The sequence below is a fragment of the Pyxicephalus adspersus genome, chromosome 3 (assembly GCF_032062135.1).
Source record: "Pyxicephalus adspersus chromosome 3, UCB_Pads_2.0, whole genome shotgun sequence".
NCBI lineage: Eukaryota > Metazoa > Chordata > Amphibia > Anura > Pyxicephalidae > Pyxicephalus > Pyxicephalus adspersus.
The window spans coordinates 157,186,725-157,200,701 of NC_092860.1; the positions used below are offsets into that span (position 1 = coordinate 157,186,725).

At 51.2% G+C, this 13,977-nt stretch overlaps 2 protein-coding genes and 3 non-coding genes across 5 annotated transcripts in view; 4 read left to right on the plus strand and 1 right to left on the minus strand.

The window, feature by feature from the left end:
• The first annotated feature begins 1,171 nt into the window (after positions 1-1,171).
• On the plus strand, positions 1,172-6,185 carry NOP56 (NOP56 ribonucleoprotein). The gene is made up of 12 exons (XM_072406767.1): positions 1,172-1,251; positions 1,856-1,945; positions 2,163-2,277; positions 2,460-2,621; positions 2,847-3,045; positions 3,326-3,513; positions 3,694-3,845; positions 4,254-4,354; positions 4,666-4,814; positions 5,016-5,137; positions 5,539-5,664; positions 5,816-6,185. The coding sequence occupies exons 1-12, from the start codon at positions 1,249-1,251 to the stop codon at positions 6,041-6,043; spliced, it is 1,635 nt and encodes a 544-aa protein (XP_072262868.1). The 5' UTR covers positions 1,172-1,248; the 3' UTR covers positions 6,044-6,185.
• On the plus strand, positions 3,134-3,265 carry LOC140327896 (small nucleolar RNA SNORA51). Its single transcript, XR_011920180.1, has one exon. It is a non-coding gene; the product is annotated as a small nucleolar RNA SNORA51 (small nucleolar RNA).
• On the plus strand, positions 4,860-4,933 carry LOC140327888 (small nucleolar RNA SNORD56). Its single transcript, XR_011920173.1, has one exon. It is a non-coding gene; the product is annotated as a small nucleolar RNA SNORD56 (small nucleolar RNA).
• Positions 5,385-5,456, plus strand: LOC140327887 (small nucleolar RNA SNORD57). Its single transcript, XR_011920172.1, has one exon. It is a non-coding gene; the product is annotated as a small nucleolar RNA SNORD57 (small nucleolar RNA).
• A 5,279-nt stretch (positions 6,186-11,464) lies between the features above and the next one.
• The window catches only part of IDH3B (isocitrate dehydrogenase (NAD(+)) 3 non-catalytic subunit beta), a gene marked incomplete in the record, with an annotated part of 8,731 nt that continues 6,218 nt past the window's right edge, over positions 11,465-13,977 (minus strand). Inside the window, 3 exon segments of the mRNA XM_072406995.1 lie at positions 11,465-11,854; positions 13,558-13,618; positions 13,832-13,926. Of these exon segments, the coding sequence (XP_072263096.1) occupies positions 11,765-11,854; positions 13,558-13,618; positions 13,832-13,926 (246 nt within the window).

The following is a 13,977-nucleotide window of genomic DNA, read 5'->3' on the forward strand; positions in this document are numbered from 1 at the left end:
TGGGGTCCTGTATTGGGGTAAATCCCCGGAGTTGTGTATGTGATGGGGTCCTGTATTGGGGTAAATCCCCGGAGTTGTGTATGTGATGGGGTCCTTATTGGGGTAATTACCCGGAGCTGTGTATGTGATGGTGTCCTGTATTGGGGTAATTACCCAGAGCTGTGTATGTGATGGGGTCCTGTATTGAGATTTTATTGGGATTACCCCCTTTGCCTGCATCCCTGCAATCCAGGATCACAGCATACACAGCACAATTGTCGGTTGGAGGATCATCTCATCAGGACATCTTTGCTACAACCAACTCCAGAGGCCTCTGCAACTCATCCTGACACGGATCAGTACTGGAGGTATTTGTGGTAATAGACTGTATATATACCCGGGTATATCTGTGCACAATTCTCCTCAGGACTCTGCTATGTGCTTGTTACGTATATTCATTGCTGTTTATTGATGATATATATTGTTATTACTGTTCTGAGATATAAAGCTTACAAATACTCCAACCTGTGTGTTCATTTAGCTGCAATGGTTAATGTTGCATGCTGGGTGTAGTGGTTCCTCAGATGTTTTATATTGCTGTTATTATTTCTGGTTAATGTCCCAGGAAGGGAGCCCCTCTGCTAACAGAGACCCTGTCCTGGGTGGAGGCTCTGCCAACTTTATTATTATCCTCACTCTTCCATATAGCGAGGGCCCGGGATCCTCTCTGTTATCTACGGGTTAGCGCCATAGCCGGGTTTGTGGGAGTCATTTACATTACCCCCCCCATAACAGGGCTACAAGTACATTTCGGGTAATTATTTTTTGAGGACACGTGATAGGGGGGAGAAGGAAACCGGAAGCAGGAACTCAACCACCACGTGTCCTTTATCAGCATGGCCACCCCAAGGTCCTCCAGTCTACCATAGAGTCTCGGAATAGGTCACCCATACGTTTCTGCCTCTTCCCGAATTATTACCGCTGATTGGCTGATAAGGATGCCTGTCGAAATGACCCGAGCTGCTTTTGGTGGAAATGTCTGTGAGGGTGGGGATTACGATACTGGGCTCTGATTGGGCATACGTTTGTGGAAGAGGTGGGTATTTCTTTTCTAAACTTTGAATGGAGGAGGTTAATGTCACTTAGGTTTGATCAGAGCGAGGATTGGATGATGATGTAATAGGGGCGGAGTCACTGAGGAGTGGTGTGAAGATTAGGTTCTCGGCGCTCATTCTGTTGTCGGTGCGGGAGGAAGAAGGAGCAGAGAAGATGGTAGGTGCCGGGGAGGGGGTTGGAAATTATTAGGGCGCCCGGGAGTTCTGGGTTAGTGGATGTAAGAAAAAACGTTAATATTCTGCTCGGTATTGTACAGTATCCGTGTGTGTTCGGCCCGGGGCTTCTCCGCCTGGTCACGTGTTATGGCCAACCACGTGTCTGCAGGGCCCCCGGGGTATCAATGGGGGCAAAAGTGCTGGAGGGCCTCTATGCGTGTGCGGACTCTAGGCAATATTATATGGAGGCTGGGTGGTAATGGGGCCCCGATTTGTGTCTGTGAGGGTGCAGATGTTTGGGGCCAGATTTGTCCTCAGTGACTGGTCTAAGCCATGGTAACCGGTCCTCATGTGGTTGGGGATGGCATTGGGTGATTGATCCCCGTGTGTTGGCTGTGTATGTGATGGGGTCCTGTATAGGGGTAATTACCCGGAGCTGTGTATGTGATGGGGTCCTGTATTGGGGTAATTACCCGCAGCTGTGTATGTGATGGGGTCCTGTATAGGGGATTATTACCCGGAGCTGTGTATGTGATGGGGTCCTGTATTGGGGATTATTCACCAGAGCTGTGCTCTTGTCTGATCCCGCCCTCTCTCTCTCGCAGGTTTTGCTCCACGTGCTGTTTGAACATGCGGCGGGTTACGCCCTGTTTGGGGTGAAGGAGGTGGAGGAGATCGGCATGCTGCTGCCCCAGGTGAGTTCTGACTATTGATCACTGCCATGTGTCTGCTATGAGGGGGGGGGGGCTGATGAATGTCACATGACTGCTGTGTGATGTCACTCTTATTGGTGGGGGAGGGATGTCTGATACATGTCACATGACTGCTGTGATGTCACTGACGTGCACACTGTGATGGGGGAGGGATTTATAGATATTGCTGGGCCGGTTGTGATTTGTTTCCCGCCCACAGGTGGAGGAATCTCTGCAGAATATCGGCAAGTTTAACTCCATAGTGAAGCTGGTGGCCTTTTCCCCCTTTAAGTCGGCCCAGAGCGCCCTGGAGAATGTGAACGCCATCTCTGAAGGTAAGTGGTAGGGTGGCCATTGTTGGGGGAGGGGTCACTGGGGCGTGCCATGATGTTTCTTGTAATCTGTCAATCCACTGAACTTTGTGATGTCACCTGAGGTTTCTGAGCACGCTCTGTGGGCGGTGCTTAGAAAATTAGCCAATGGTTTGTAGTCTTATTGGTGATTTTCTGTCCCCCAGGAATCCTCCATGAGGATCTGAAGCTCTTCCTTGAGACTCACATGCCTGCCAAGAAGAAAAAGGCCCTGCTTGGGGTTGGTGATGCCAAGATTGGAGCCGCCATCTTGGAAGAGCTGAAAATTAACTGCCAGACTGGTGGGGTGATTGCCGAGATTGTTAGAGGTAAGCGGGGGTGGGCATGTGGGGGTCAGGCCTTATCATGTGACCTGTGATGAGCTTGTGGCTTGATTGGCAGGATACAGAGCTGGGCGTGTCTTACACACGGAGGGTGAAATACATGGGGCTATTGGGTTACCTAGGATCCGGGCCCCTGGCACGTGGCTGCACACGGGTTGCTGACATGCGTGTAGTCGGTATGTTTCCTCTAATATTTCATCTTCCTTCCAGGGATCCGCCTTCACTTCCATGCCCTGGTGAAAGGTCTGACCGCTCAATCTGCCTCCAAGGCTCAGCTCGGCCTGGGCCACAGCTACTCCCGGGCTAAAGTCAAGTTCAATGTCAATCGTGTGGATAACATGATCATCCAATCCATCAGCTTGCTGGACCAGCTGGATAAAGACATCAACACCTTCTCCATGAGGGTCAGGTAGGTTCACATTGCAAGCAGGGGGTTCCTCAGGGGTTGCAGGTGTTTGGATGGGGCTCCTCGGGGGTGGGGTTTTGGGTTGGTGGTCATCCTCCCAATGCTTACCACAGGCAGTGGCGCCCCCCCACTGTCTGTATAGAAAGAGGAGGAAGAGTAAGATCTCCGTCTACACCACAGCTGGGCCCTGTGCCTGGGCTGTATTGTTATCGGGGAGACATTGGTACCGGCCGGGTCAGATGTTATGTCCAGGACTCATTCCAGTCTCTTCTTCCTCCTCCAGGGAATGGTATGGTTATCACTTCCCAGAGCTCATCAAGATCGTCAGTGACAACTACACCTACTGCCGGGTGGCCAAATTGATCGGCAACCGCAAGGAGCTGAGTGAGGAGAAGCTGGAGGCCATAGAGGAGATCGTCATGGACGGTGCCAAGGCCCAGGCAATCCTGGACGCTTCCAGGTCCTCCATGGGTAAGTCCATAGGGTGATCCTGGGTCTGTGGTGCTCCTCATGGGTGGGGCTACAATGTGATGCCGGTGTATGGAGGTGATTGGTGGGTGCAGTGACCTCCATGTATGGGTATTGGATGGCTCACCAGGGTATTTATATTAAAATGGGGGATCCCCAATATCTTACATGTCTCTCCTCCAGGGATGGACATCTCCCCCATCGACCTGATCAACATCGAGAGCTTCTCCAGCCGCGTCATCTCTCTCTCCGAATACCGCAAAGGCCTACAAGAATACCTGAGGTCCAAGATGAACCAAGTGGCCCCCAGCTTGTCCGCTCTCATCGGAGAAGTGGTCAGTATCGCCAACGTCATGTGGGGGGTGTATCACTTGTACAATGGCGCCCTCTGCTGTCGTTATTAGGGGCTGCTATGGGTTGCGTGAAGTGGAGGTTGTAGTCAGAGCAGAATGGTGGTCAGGGTCTGGTCAGCTGCCCCAATTGGAGTTCCTGAAGCAATTGGTGGCGTGTTCCGGATGGAAGATTAATGTTAAGTTAGGAAATTTTGGGGCCCGTTGATTTCCATTGGTTGGTGGTGGGTTTTGGGTGTGGCATGGAGATGATGTGTCAGTGAAATCTGTCAATCCACTGAGCTTGCTGCTGAGAACCTTACACTGCTGATCTGTGCCGCCCCATGCGTGTTGTCACCTTGTCTTTATGTTGTCACCGTGTGTCCAACCGGCTGACTTTCCTCTCCTCCGCAGGTTGGTGCTCGTCTCATCTCCCACGCCGGAAGTCTGACCAACCTTGCCAAGTACCCGGCCTCCACCGTCCAGATCCTGGGAGCGGAGAAAGCTCTATTCAGGTACAACTGCCGGGCGCTTGTGGTGATGGCAGCTAACTGGGCGCCGGCGTTTGACACGATGGCACAAGGCGTCTCGCCAGCTGCCGCGTGAGTGATAACCGCCGCCCCAAGGTCTGAACAACGCCCTCTACTTGTTGTGTATATACGTGTGCCTGAGGGGCTGACAGCAGCACTGCAGGTCAGAGTAATGCTTGGGTTGGGGGACGGGGGCAGTTATAAAGGCGGGGGGGGGGATAAATATAATGGGTCCATGGAGTGTCTGTGGTCCTCTTCCCAGTCTGGTTACAAAGCTTTAGCTAATCCCATTACAGGGCCCTGAAGACCCGAGGTAACACTCCGAAATACGGCCTCATCTTCCACTCCACCTTCATCGGACGAGCTGCCGCCAAGAACAAGGGGCGGATCTCCCGCTACCTGGCCAACAAGTGCACCATTGCCTCCCGCATAGACTGCTTCTCAGGTGAGTCGCCCCCTGCTGGTCACACAGGCTATTACCCTGGGAGCCTTGCCATGATGGTAAATATTTTTCGTCAACAGTATATCACCTCCGTGAATGTTGACAGACTGTTGTCTGAGCAAGGCGGAGGAGGGTCACACTTGGGGGTCTCATCCTGCTTATTATGGGGGGGGTGATCATTATATTCTGATTTTCTTGTTGCAGAGATCCCTACCAGCGTGTTTGGAGATAAACTGAGGGAGCAGGTGGAGGAGCGGCTGGCCTTCTATGAGACCGGAGAGGCTCCTCGCAAGAACCTGGAAGTAATGAAGGAGGCCCAGGCAGAGGTCAGTATCTCTGGGTTAAAAAGCTCTGCTTGGAGGGGTAGAGTAAACTTGAGGCCCAGGAGGTGATTATCTGGATAGAAGCCTCTATGGTGGCTTGGGTTTGGAATTGTCTAACCACGGGGAGCTCGGGGGCGCTCCAGGGGTCTGTGGGTGCGCTCTCGGGGGTCTGCGGGCAGGTCATGATTGAGAGTATCTCCCACTATAGAGGAGGCCTGAGATCAGCTGGTGCCCCCCCAGCTGTAAATGTCGGAAATGATGAAGCTTTTCTTGCCTGACCAGAAATGGTGGAGGTAAAAAACTGATTTAATGAGCCTGATCCGACAAGCATTCATCCTGTGTTGGGTGGGCAATCTATGGGGTCCGGGGCCACATGGTGCTTACTTCCTCCATTGTAATTTTAGGCCACAGAAGTCGTGTCTGAGATAAAGAGGAAACTGGAGAAGAAAGAGCGCAAGAGGAAGAAGCGTGAGAAGAAGAGACTGGAGGCCCTGGCAGCGGCTGCAGAGGAGGGGGAAGAGGAGGCAGAGGTGAGGACACTGAGCCCCCCCATATTGATCTGTAAATGTCTGCTACTTGCCCCCGGGGACACTGCACTGCTTCCTCCATAGTATTCTGCTGCCCACTTGTAATGTCATGATTGTGTATATAGGGGGCGCTGCTAACCTCTCTCATCCTTAGGAGAAGCCTAAAAAGAAGAAGAAACAAGAAGTAACAGAAGTGTTAGAGGAGGAAGAGGCACCCAGCAAGAAGAAGAAGAGGAAGTCTGAGGCTGAGGTGTCAGAGAACGGGGTGGAGGAAGAGACCCCGGTGAAAAGAAAGAAGAAATTGTCCACAGCAGTTACCCCCGGCACAGAACACAAGAAAAAGAAGAAATCTAAAGTGCGCCAGGAGGAGGAAGAAGACTGAGCCGTACCTGGGCTCCATAGACTGATCATACGGCAGGAATGTGCCGCTCATTTCATTTCATTATTTTCTGTACAGAAGTGGGTGCAAATATCGGGGGAGGGGGGGGTAAATGTGGAATAAAGTTTGTATATAACAAGATAATGGTGTCTGTGTCACATGGTTCAGATTAATGGCTCCTCCGCCTGCCATCGCTCGATGTACCTGGTCCAAGGAACCCCTATGATGGTTTGGGGTATCTCTAAGGTGTAAGTGCCAGGTAAAGTGTTTCACTTGTTCCTATCCTTTTGCCCCTTCCAGCCAATCATCTGCCCTCTGGGTCTTCTACCCCTCTTACAGGTGTTTTAGTACCCCATGGTCCCCATTCCTGTGTATCTGGTTATTTGGGGTGCAAAGTTAAGTTTATACCCCCCTGTCCTATGGTGCATTGGGTGCAGTAAAGTGGGCACGGGGGCATCTATTCATTTATTAGAATGGCCTCCCATGCAGGTCATCATTGATGGGAATTGCCCTGGGTCCCATTATAATGTGCCATGGTTCTGGTGAACAGTCCCAGAGGGTAAATGTGTGTTCCGCTCACTCTCCTGATCACCTTCTAGGGACAGTTGGGGTCTGGGTGCTAGTAAAGGTGATGGCTCCCGGGAGCTTTATAATCCCTACCACTAGATGGGGGTATTTGGCCCTGTCTATTCCTAGTAAATAGGCCACTTGTGTAATCCCACCCCCCAATAACCCTTCAGGACTGTACCTAGTACCCCAGTTGGTGCCACCAATGCCATGTCCAGAGATCTGGGCTCCAGACAAGGACATCACCTCCAGGTTTAGCCCATCCTTTTGGGGGGTAAGAACCCAAACAGTTGCCCTCTGGAAGAGATGAGGTCTTTCTAACCATACTCAATAATGGTCTGGTATGGGTCCAACTGGCTGTGCCCTGTGGGTATCTGGGGGCACCAGAAAGCAAAATTCACTTTTGTGGTCTGAGCTGAGACAAGGGTTGCACACAGCAATTGTTAGAACCCCGGCCTTCCAAAATTCTTAGGTCCAGTTCTAGGAGAAAAGGTCTGCAGAGCTGGACTGGAAAGTGAGGGATTGCTCCCTTCATCCTCACAATGGCCGCGCCTGGGCCGGCTCCCACACAGGCCGGGTACATTGCTTTGTGGGGAGCTCTCTAGCGCCACCCTAAGGCTGACAGTTACTTGAACTTTACCCTTGGATGTCTCAGCCAGGAAAGGATAATGGATTTCCACAACCTGATTATGTTAATCTGCTAAACCCAATGATTTTATTTGTCCCAGAATTGCACGGAGGTTGGGTAATTGGGCCCCATATAGGTAATTGTGTTTCTCACTGAAGGAAACATCAGATAGTGGTCACCAAATTCCCATTTATCTCAGCCCTTGGTCACAGCCGATTCCATGGAATACAAAACACAGGTGGCGATGTGATTTGTTTGCAGTATTACCATTATAGGTGGAGCGTGTTTTACAGCAGCTCTTGTTCCCCCATAGGGGGAAGAGTTGTAATAGCACCCTCTCTGGCAGAGAGTCCACATTACAGTACAACCGCACCACCTTGCTTCTCTCAGGATCTGTGTTTACAATATAGTATGGCCATGATGAGGGTACGTCAACCCCACTATCTGACAGGGCCGAGGGTACTTCTTCTGTACCACCAGAGAGGGCAAGGGGCATTTCTTCTGTACCCCCAACAGGGTCGAGGGTACTTCTTCTGTACCACAAGACTGGGCCAAGAGTGCTTCTGTACCCCCCAACAGGGCCAGGGGCACTTCTTCTGTACCCCCTAACAGGGCCGAGGGTACTACTTCTGTACCACCAGACAGGGCCGAGAGTGCTTCTGTACCACCAGAGAGGGCAAGGGGCATTTCTTCTATACCCCCCAACAGGGCCGGAGGCACTTCTGTACCCCCAACAGGGTCGAGGGTACTTATTCTGTACCACAAGACTGGGCCAAGAGTGCTTCTGTACCCCCCAACAGGGCCAGGGGCACTTCTTCTGTACCCCCCAACAGGGCCGAGGGTACTACTTCTGTACTACCAGAAAGGGCCAAGGGCACTTCTTCTGTACTACCATACAGGGACGAGGGTAATTGTTTTGTGCCACCTGACTGCCGAGGGTACTTCTTCTGTACCACTAAACAGGGCCGTGGGTACTACTTCTGTACCACCAGACGGGGCCATGGGTACTATTTCTGTACCACCAGACGGGGCCGAGGGTACTACTTCTGTACCACCAGTAGGGGCTGATAGAAATTCTTCTGTACCACCAGACAGGGACGAGGGTACTTCTTCTGTACCACAAGACTGGGCCAAGAGTGCTTCTGTACCCCCCAACAGGGCCGGGGGCACTTCTTCTGTACCCCCCAACAGGGCTGAGGGTACTACTTCTGTACTACCAGACAGGGCCGAGGGTTCAACTTCTATACCACCAGACAGGGCCGCAAGTACTACTTCTGTACCACCAGATAGGGCCGAGGGCACCTCTTCTGTACCACCAGACAGGGCCGAGGGCACTACTTTTGTACTACAAGACAGGGCCGAGGGCACTGTACTACCAGAGAGGTCCGAGGGTACTACTTCTGTACCACCAGACAAGGCCGAGGGTACTACTTCTGTACCACAAGACTGGGCCAAGAGTGCTTCTGTACCCCCCAACAGGGCCGGGGGCACTTCTTCTGTACCCCCCAACAGGGCCGAGGGTACTACTTCTGTACTACCAGACTGGGCCAAGGGCACTACTTCTGTTTCACCCTAAAGGGCGGAGGGTACTACTTCTGTACCACCTGACTGGGTCAAGGGCGCTTTTTCTGTACTACCAGACAGGGCCAAGGGCACTTCTTCTGTACCACCATACAGGGACGAGGGTAATTCTTTTGTGCCACCTGACTGCCGAGGGTACTTCTGTTCTACCAGACAGGGCCGAGGATACCACTTGTGTACTACCAGACAGGGCCTGAGGGTACTTTTTCTGTACCACCAGACAGAGCCAAGGGCACTTCTTCTGTACCACTAAACAGGGCCGAGGGTACTATTTCTGTACCACCAGACGGGGCCGAGGGTACTACTTCTCTACCACCAGACAAGGTCGAGGGTACTACTTGTGTACTACCAGACAGGGCCGAGGGCACTACTTCTTTACCACCAGACTGGGCCAAGAGAGCTTCTGTACCACCAGACAGGGATGAGGGTACTTCTGTACCACAAGACTGGGCCAAGAGTGCTTCTGTACCCCCCAACAGGGCCGAGGGTTCAAATTCTCTACCACCAGACAGGGCCGCAGGTACTACTTCTGTACTACCAGACTGGGCCAAGAGTGGGTCTGTACCATCAGACAAGGCCCAGGGCACTACTTCTGTACCATCAGACAGGGCCGAGGGCAATTCTGTACTACCAAACAGGGCCGAGGGTACAACTTCTAAACCACCAGACAGGGCCTTGGATACTACTTCTGTACCACCAGTAGGGGCTGATAGAAATTCTTCTGTACCACCAGAGAGTGCCGAGGGCCCTACTTCTGTACCGCCAGACAGGGACAAGGGTACTTCTGTACCCCCCAACAGGGTCGAGGGTACTACTTCTGTACTACCAAACAGGGCCGAGGGTACAACTTTTGAACCACCAGACAGGACCGTGGGTACTACTTCTCTACCACCAGACAGGGTCAAGGGCACTTCTTCTCTGCCACCAGACAGGGCAGAGGGTACTACTTGTGTACTACCAGACAGGGCCTGAGGTTACTTCTTCTGTACCACAAGACTGGGCCAAGAGTGCTTCTGTACCCCCAAACAGGGCCGAGGATACTACTTCTGTACCACCAGACAGGGCAGAGGGCACTTCTTCTGTACTACCAGACAGGGCCAAGGGTGCTTTTTCTGTACTGCCTGACCAGACTGGGGGTATTTCTTCCATACTGCCCCTAGCTCTGATTATTTTAGTAAACAGCTGTATATTGGATTGTTGTTGTCTTGATTTCAGGCTGAAACACCAGACAATATGAATCCTTTGAAGAGACAGTTCCTATCGATACCCCGGGTACACAGAACCCCTCACAGACCAGGACCTCTCCCCCCAATGACCTGTGATCAGATCCCCCCAGGAAGGGTCAGTGACTTCAGCACCTTCATCACAACACTTTATTAACATTACCCGGCCCCCAATAATAAGGGGGTCGCACAAGACACAACAGCAGCATGGGGTCACCTGTATACAGGGAGTCCAGGAAGATAGCGGCCTGTGCAGCATACACACCAATTACCATTCTTCTTTTTTTACCTCAATTTGCCCCAATTCCCAATCTACAGAATGTTGGATGAGGGTGGTAAGCAGAAAAATCATGAGACCGCCACTTGTCTCCACTTCCCTCCCTCATAACAAAGATTCTGCTACAATAAATAATATAAGAGAGGATTTCCCCAGACGGTATGCCTGGCTCTGAGGGGGAGGGGCATTCAGGAAAATGCAGGTGGGGCGTCCTTTATAACACCTCCAGCCATATGTGGCGCTGTCAGGTGTAAAGCTGGGCTATGCTGCACACAAGGAGTGATAAGACATTCAGATATGAGAACAGCGTGGGCCGGTCTCTGCAGTGCAATAGGCGATGAGTCAGAGATGATGAAGGTCATGTGACTTGGACTCCACCCCCGAAGATCTTCTAATAATTCAGATTGTTGATAACGGCCTGAGTGTAATCCAAGGACGTGGCATAGCCACCCATATCTGTGGTACGGACCTGCAGAGAGGGAAATACAAGAGGATGTGTCTAGTCAGTACTGCCCCAGCTGGATGGAAGGGGGGCAAATAAACAGGAACTGCCCACCATACAACAGGAAATGCTCATACAGTAAACATTTAATGTGTTCCTATTGGTTGGATATCCAGCAATGGCTGGGGCTAGCCAACAATTGTAGGTGATGAAGGGGGTCCAATATGGAGACTGCATGAGTACACCCCCCTCCCCCCCCAACATGTGCACAGGGCTATTTCCTGTGCGGTCTGTGCTGAGAGAGCTGTAAGAATGGAATGTACATCACATGATCAGATATGAAAGCTCCAATCCAGTATCATGGTGGGGATTCTGGGTCACATGGTTTGTTGTCTATAAGAACCCGGGGTCCATACTGCCAGGCCACAGCTCTGCTACTTACTACTTAACTACTACTTAACAGGCAGCAATACATGAAAGCAGCCAATCGTGTTCCCTCCTGCACTCCCCGCATTTGTCCTTACCCATGGTGAATGACAGAGGAGTTTTCCATTGTGTAGCTCCGCACACCCTACAATCACTTACACACTTAATCACTTACACGGACGGAGCGCGCCCCACCATAGTATTTATCATACTAGCTCTGGCACCGGTGTACTCTATGTATTCATAGATTGGATTATGTAAATGAACATGTGGACATGACTTTGCTCCTGGACTGCATATATTTGGAGAATGATACAATCAGTTTTAATAGAACATATCATTATTAACTATAAAATACTGATTGGTTTGATCAGTTCCGGTCTGTCCCTTGTTGTCCTGTATCAGTCTAATTCACATAAAACATCTGATGTCAGTGGGGATTGTGGGACAATGTAGCAGCACATGTGTGTGGGCCAGGAGGACTACGGGTCACAGTCCATACAAGTCACTTGTGGTGAAGATGGCACTCTGATGATGGTGGCAATGCGGCAGGAAAGGGGGGTGGTCAGCGGGAATGGCGTTAGCCAGCATATCGGGCATGCAGGTTGTCTATGACGGCTTTGTTGAAGTCGCTGGTGGTGGAGTACCCGCCCATGTCACGAGTCCGTACCTGGAGGAAGATGATGGGGGAGCACACACAGGGGACAGAACAAAAAACAAAAAGGGAGGATGAATAAAGAACGTAAAAGCAATGGAAAAAAAAAAGCATAAAGGAAATGGAAACATCAAACACAAACTTCTCCCCGGAGGACAATGAACCGGCGCCAACATCTGTCCCTGAGCTACAAAAACATCCACCTCCAACGGGGTATCACCCACACTGGACTCCATGTGTACCCCAATAACCCTCTGACCCTACCATGCTTCCCAACGGGGTATCACCCACACCTCTACTGGACTCTATGTGTACCCCAATAACCCTCTGACCCTACCATGCTTGCCAACGGGGTATCACCCACACCTCTATTGGAACCTATGTATGCACCTCATGGGGGTATCACCCACACCTCTACTGGACTCCACGTGTACCCCAATAACCCTCTGACCCTACTATGCACCCCACACAAGAATCCATCCAACTATCAGACAATTGTTCACTGAGGAGGCACCAGAAGCCATAAATCAGCGGCTCTGGATGGACAGTTGGATTATTGTCCCATACAGATGAGTTGAATGGCTATGTGCGCCATATTTGTGCGCCAAGAAGACAATGCTGTGAAGTATTAAAGACTGAAGTGGACATATCAGAGTAGGATAGATGGACACACAGAATGACCGCGGACAGGTTGGGGGTGATATGATTAGCACATGGGATAGAGCAAAGACATCAAATCTGAATTTATACAAAGCCCCCCCCCCGGCCAATGCAGGAAACACATCCCCTACCATTGTAAATCCAGCTCCAAACTTCAGGACAACCAATACCATTACTTATAGAGAACAGGTGGGACCCCTAATATCAGGGACTGTCCTCCTATAGGAACCAGCAGACCTTCCCCCCTCAGTATCACTGAGCGAGGGCCCCTTATGTACAGGACAGTAGGGACCCCTTACATCACTTACTGAGGACCCCTTAAGAGTACAGTACAGACCCCTCATATCACTGACCGAGGACCCCTTATATAGAGGACAGAAGGGACCCCTCACATCACTGACCGAGGGCCCCTCCTAAAGTGTACAGTGCGGACCCCTCATATCACTGAGGGCCCCTTCTATAATGAATCACTGACTCACTGCTGCCCCCTCAGGCCTTCTACAAGATAAAATAATAATCGGCAAACAGTGTTGTCCTCCAGGTTGGCTCAGTATATAAATGGAGGCAGGAGATCCCATACACAGGCTGATGGAATGATGAAACATTATTGGGTGGGAGGTGAAGAGGTGGGGCATGGAGGGGGATAAGCGTGGGAGGGTTTTTTTTAGGGGAGGGGGAGCAGCCACAAAAGGGGAGTTAGATTCTGGGGGGTGATAAAGGGTTTATACGGGGGGGATAGGTTTATATTGGGGAATGGGGGTGCAGCCATAGTGGGGGAGTTTGATTTTGGGGGTGATATAGAATGAAAGGGTTGATATCAGGTCAGTGGCAGAGTGAGGGGGTTGATTTTTGGGAGGAGGTACAGAGTGGGTAAGTTTTAGATCAGGGTGGAGTAAGGATGTAAATTTCTGGTTGGGCGCAGTAGGGAAAGGAAATTACGTTAGCAGTCCGTGGTGGAGTCTGGTGTTTGTAGGCGGAGTCATGTGAGTGTAGGAGGAGTCACATGTTTGTAGGCGGTGCTGTACATGACAATGGGGGGTATCAGGCCGGTCTCTCACCTTTCCTTGTTTGATCACTTTCCTCACAGCGTCAGAGATGAGAGTTGAATGATACTCCAAGCTGCAAGAAAACACAATTCTCATCATTACAGACATAAATCTAGTTAAGGGGCACCCCGCCTTGTCTGACCCGCCATGTGTGTGTCCACCATGCGGACAGAGTCACATGACACGCCAACATGGCCGCTGACCACATGGTGGGACATACATGTGTCTTGACATGATGCTCCTGCTGTCACATGACCCCAGGAAAGACACAATGGCCGTCACTTACTTGAGGTGGCGTAACATGTTTGTAGCAGTCAGTAACATGGCGGTTGGGTTGGCGATATTTCTGCCCACAGCCTGGGCAAAAGGATGGCGGGCACCCTGGGAAGAGAATAATGAAATTATAAAGTTTTCCTGTTCTCATGCTTCAGG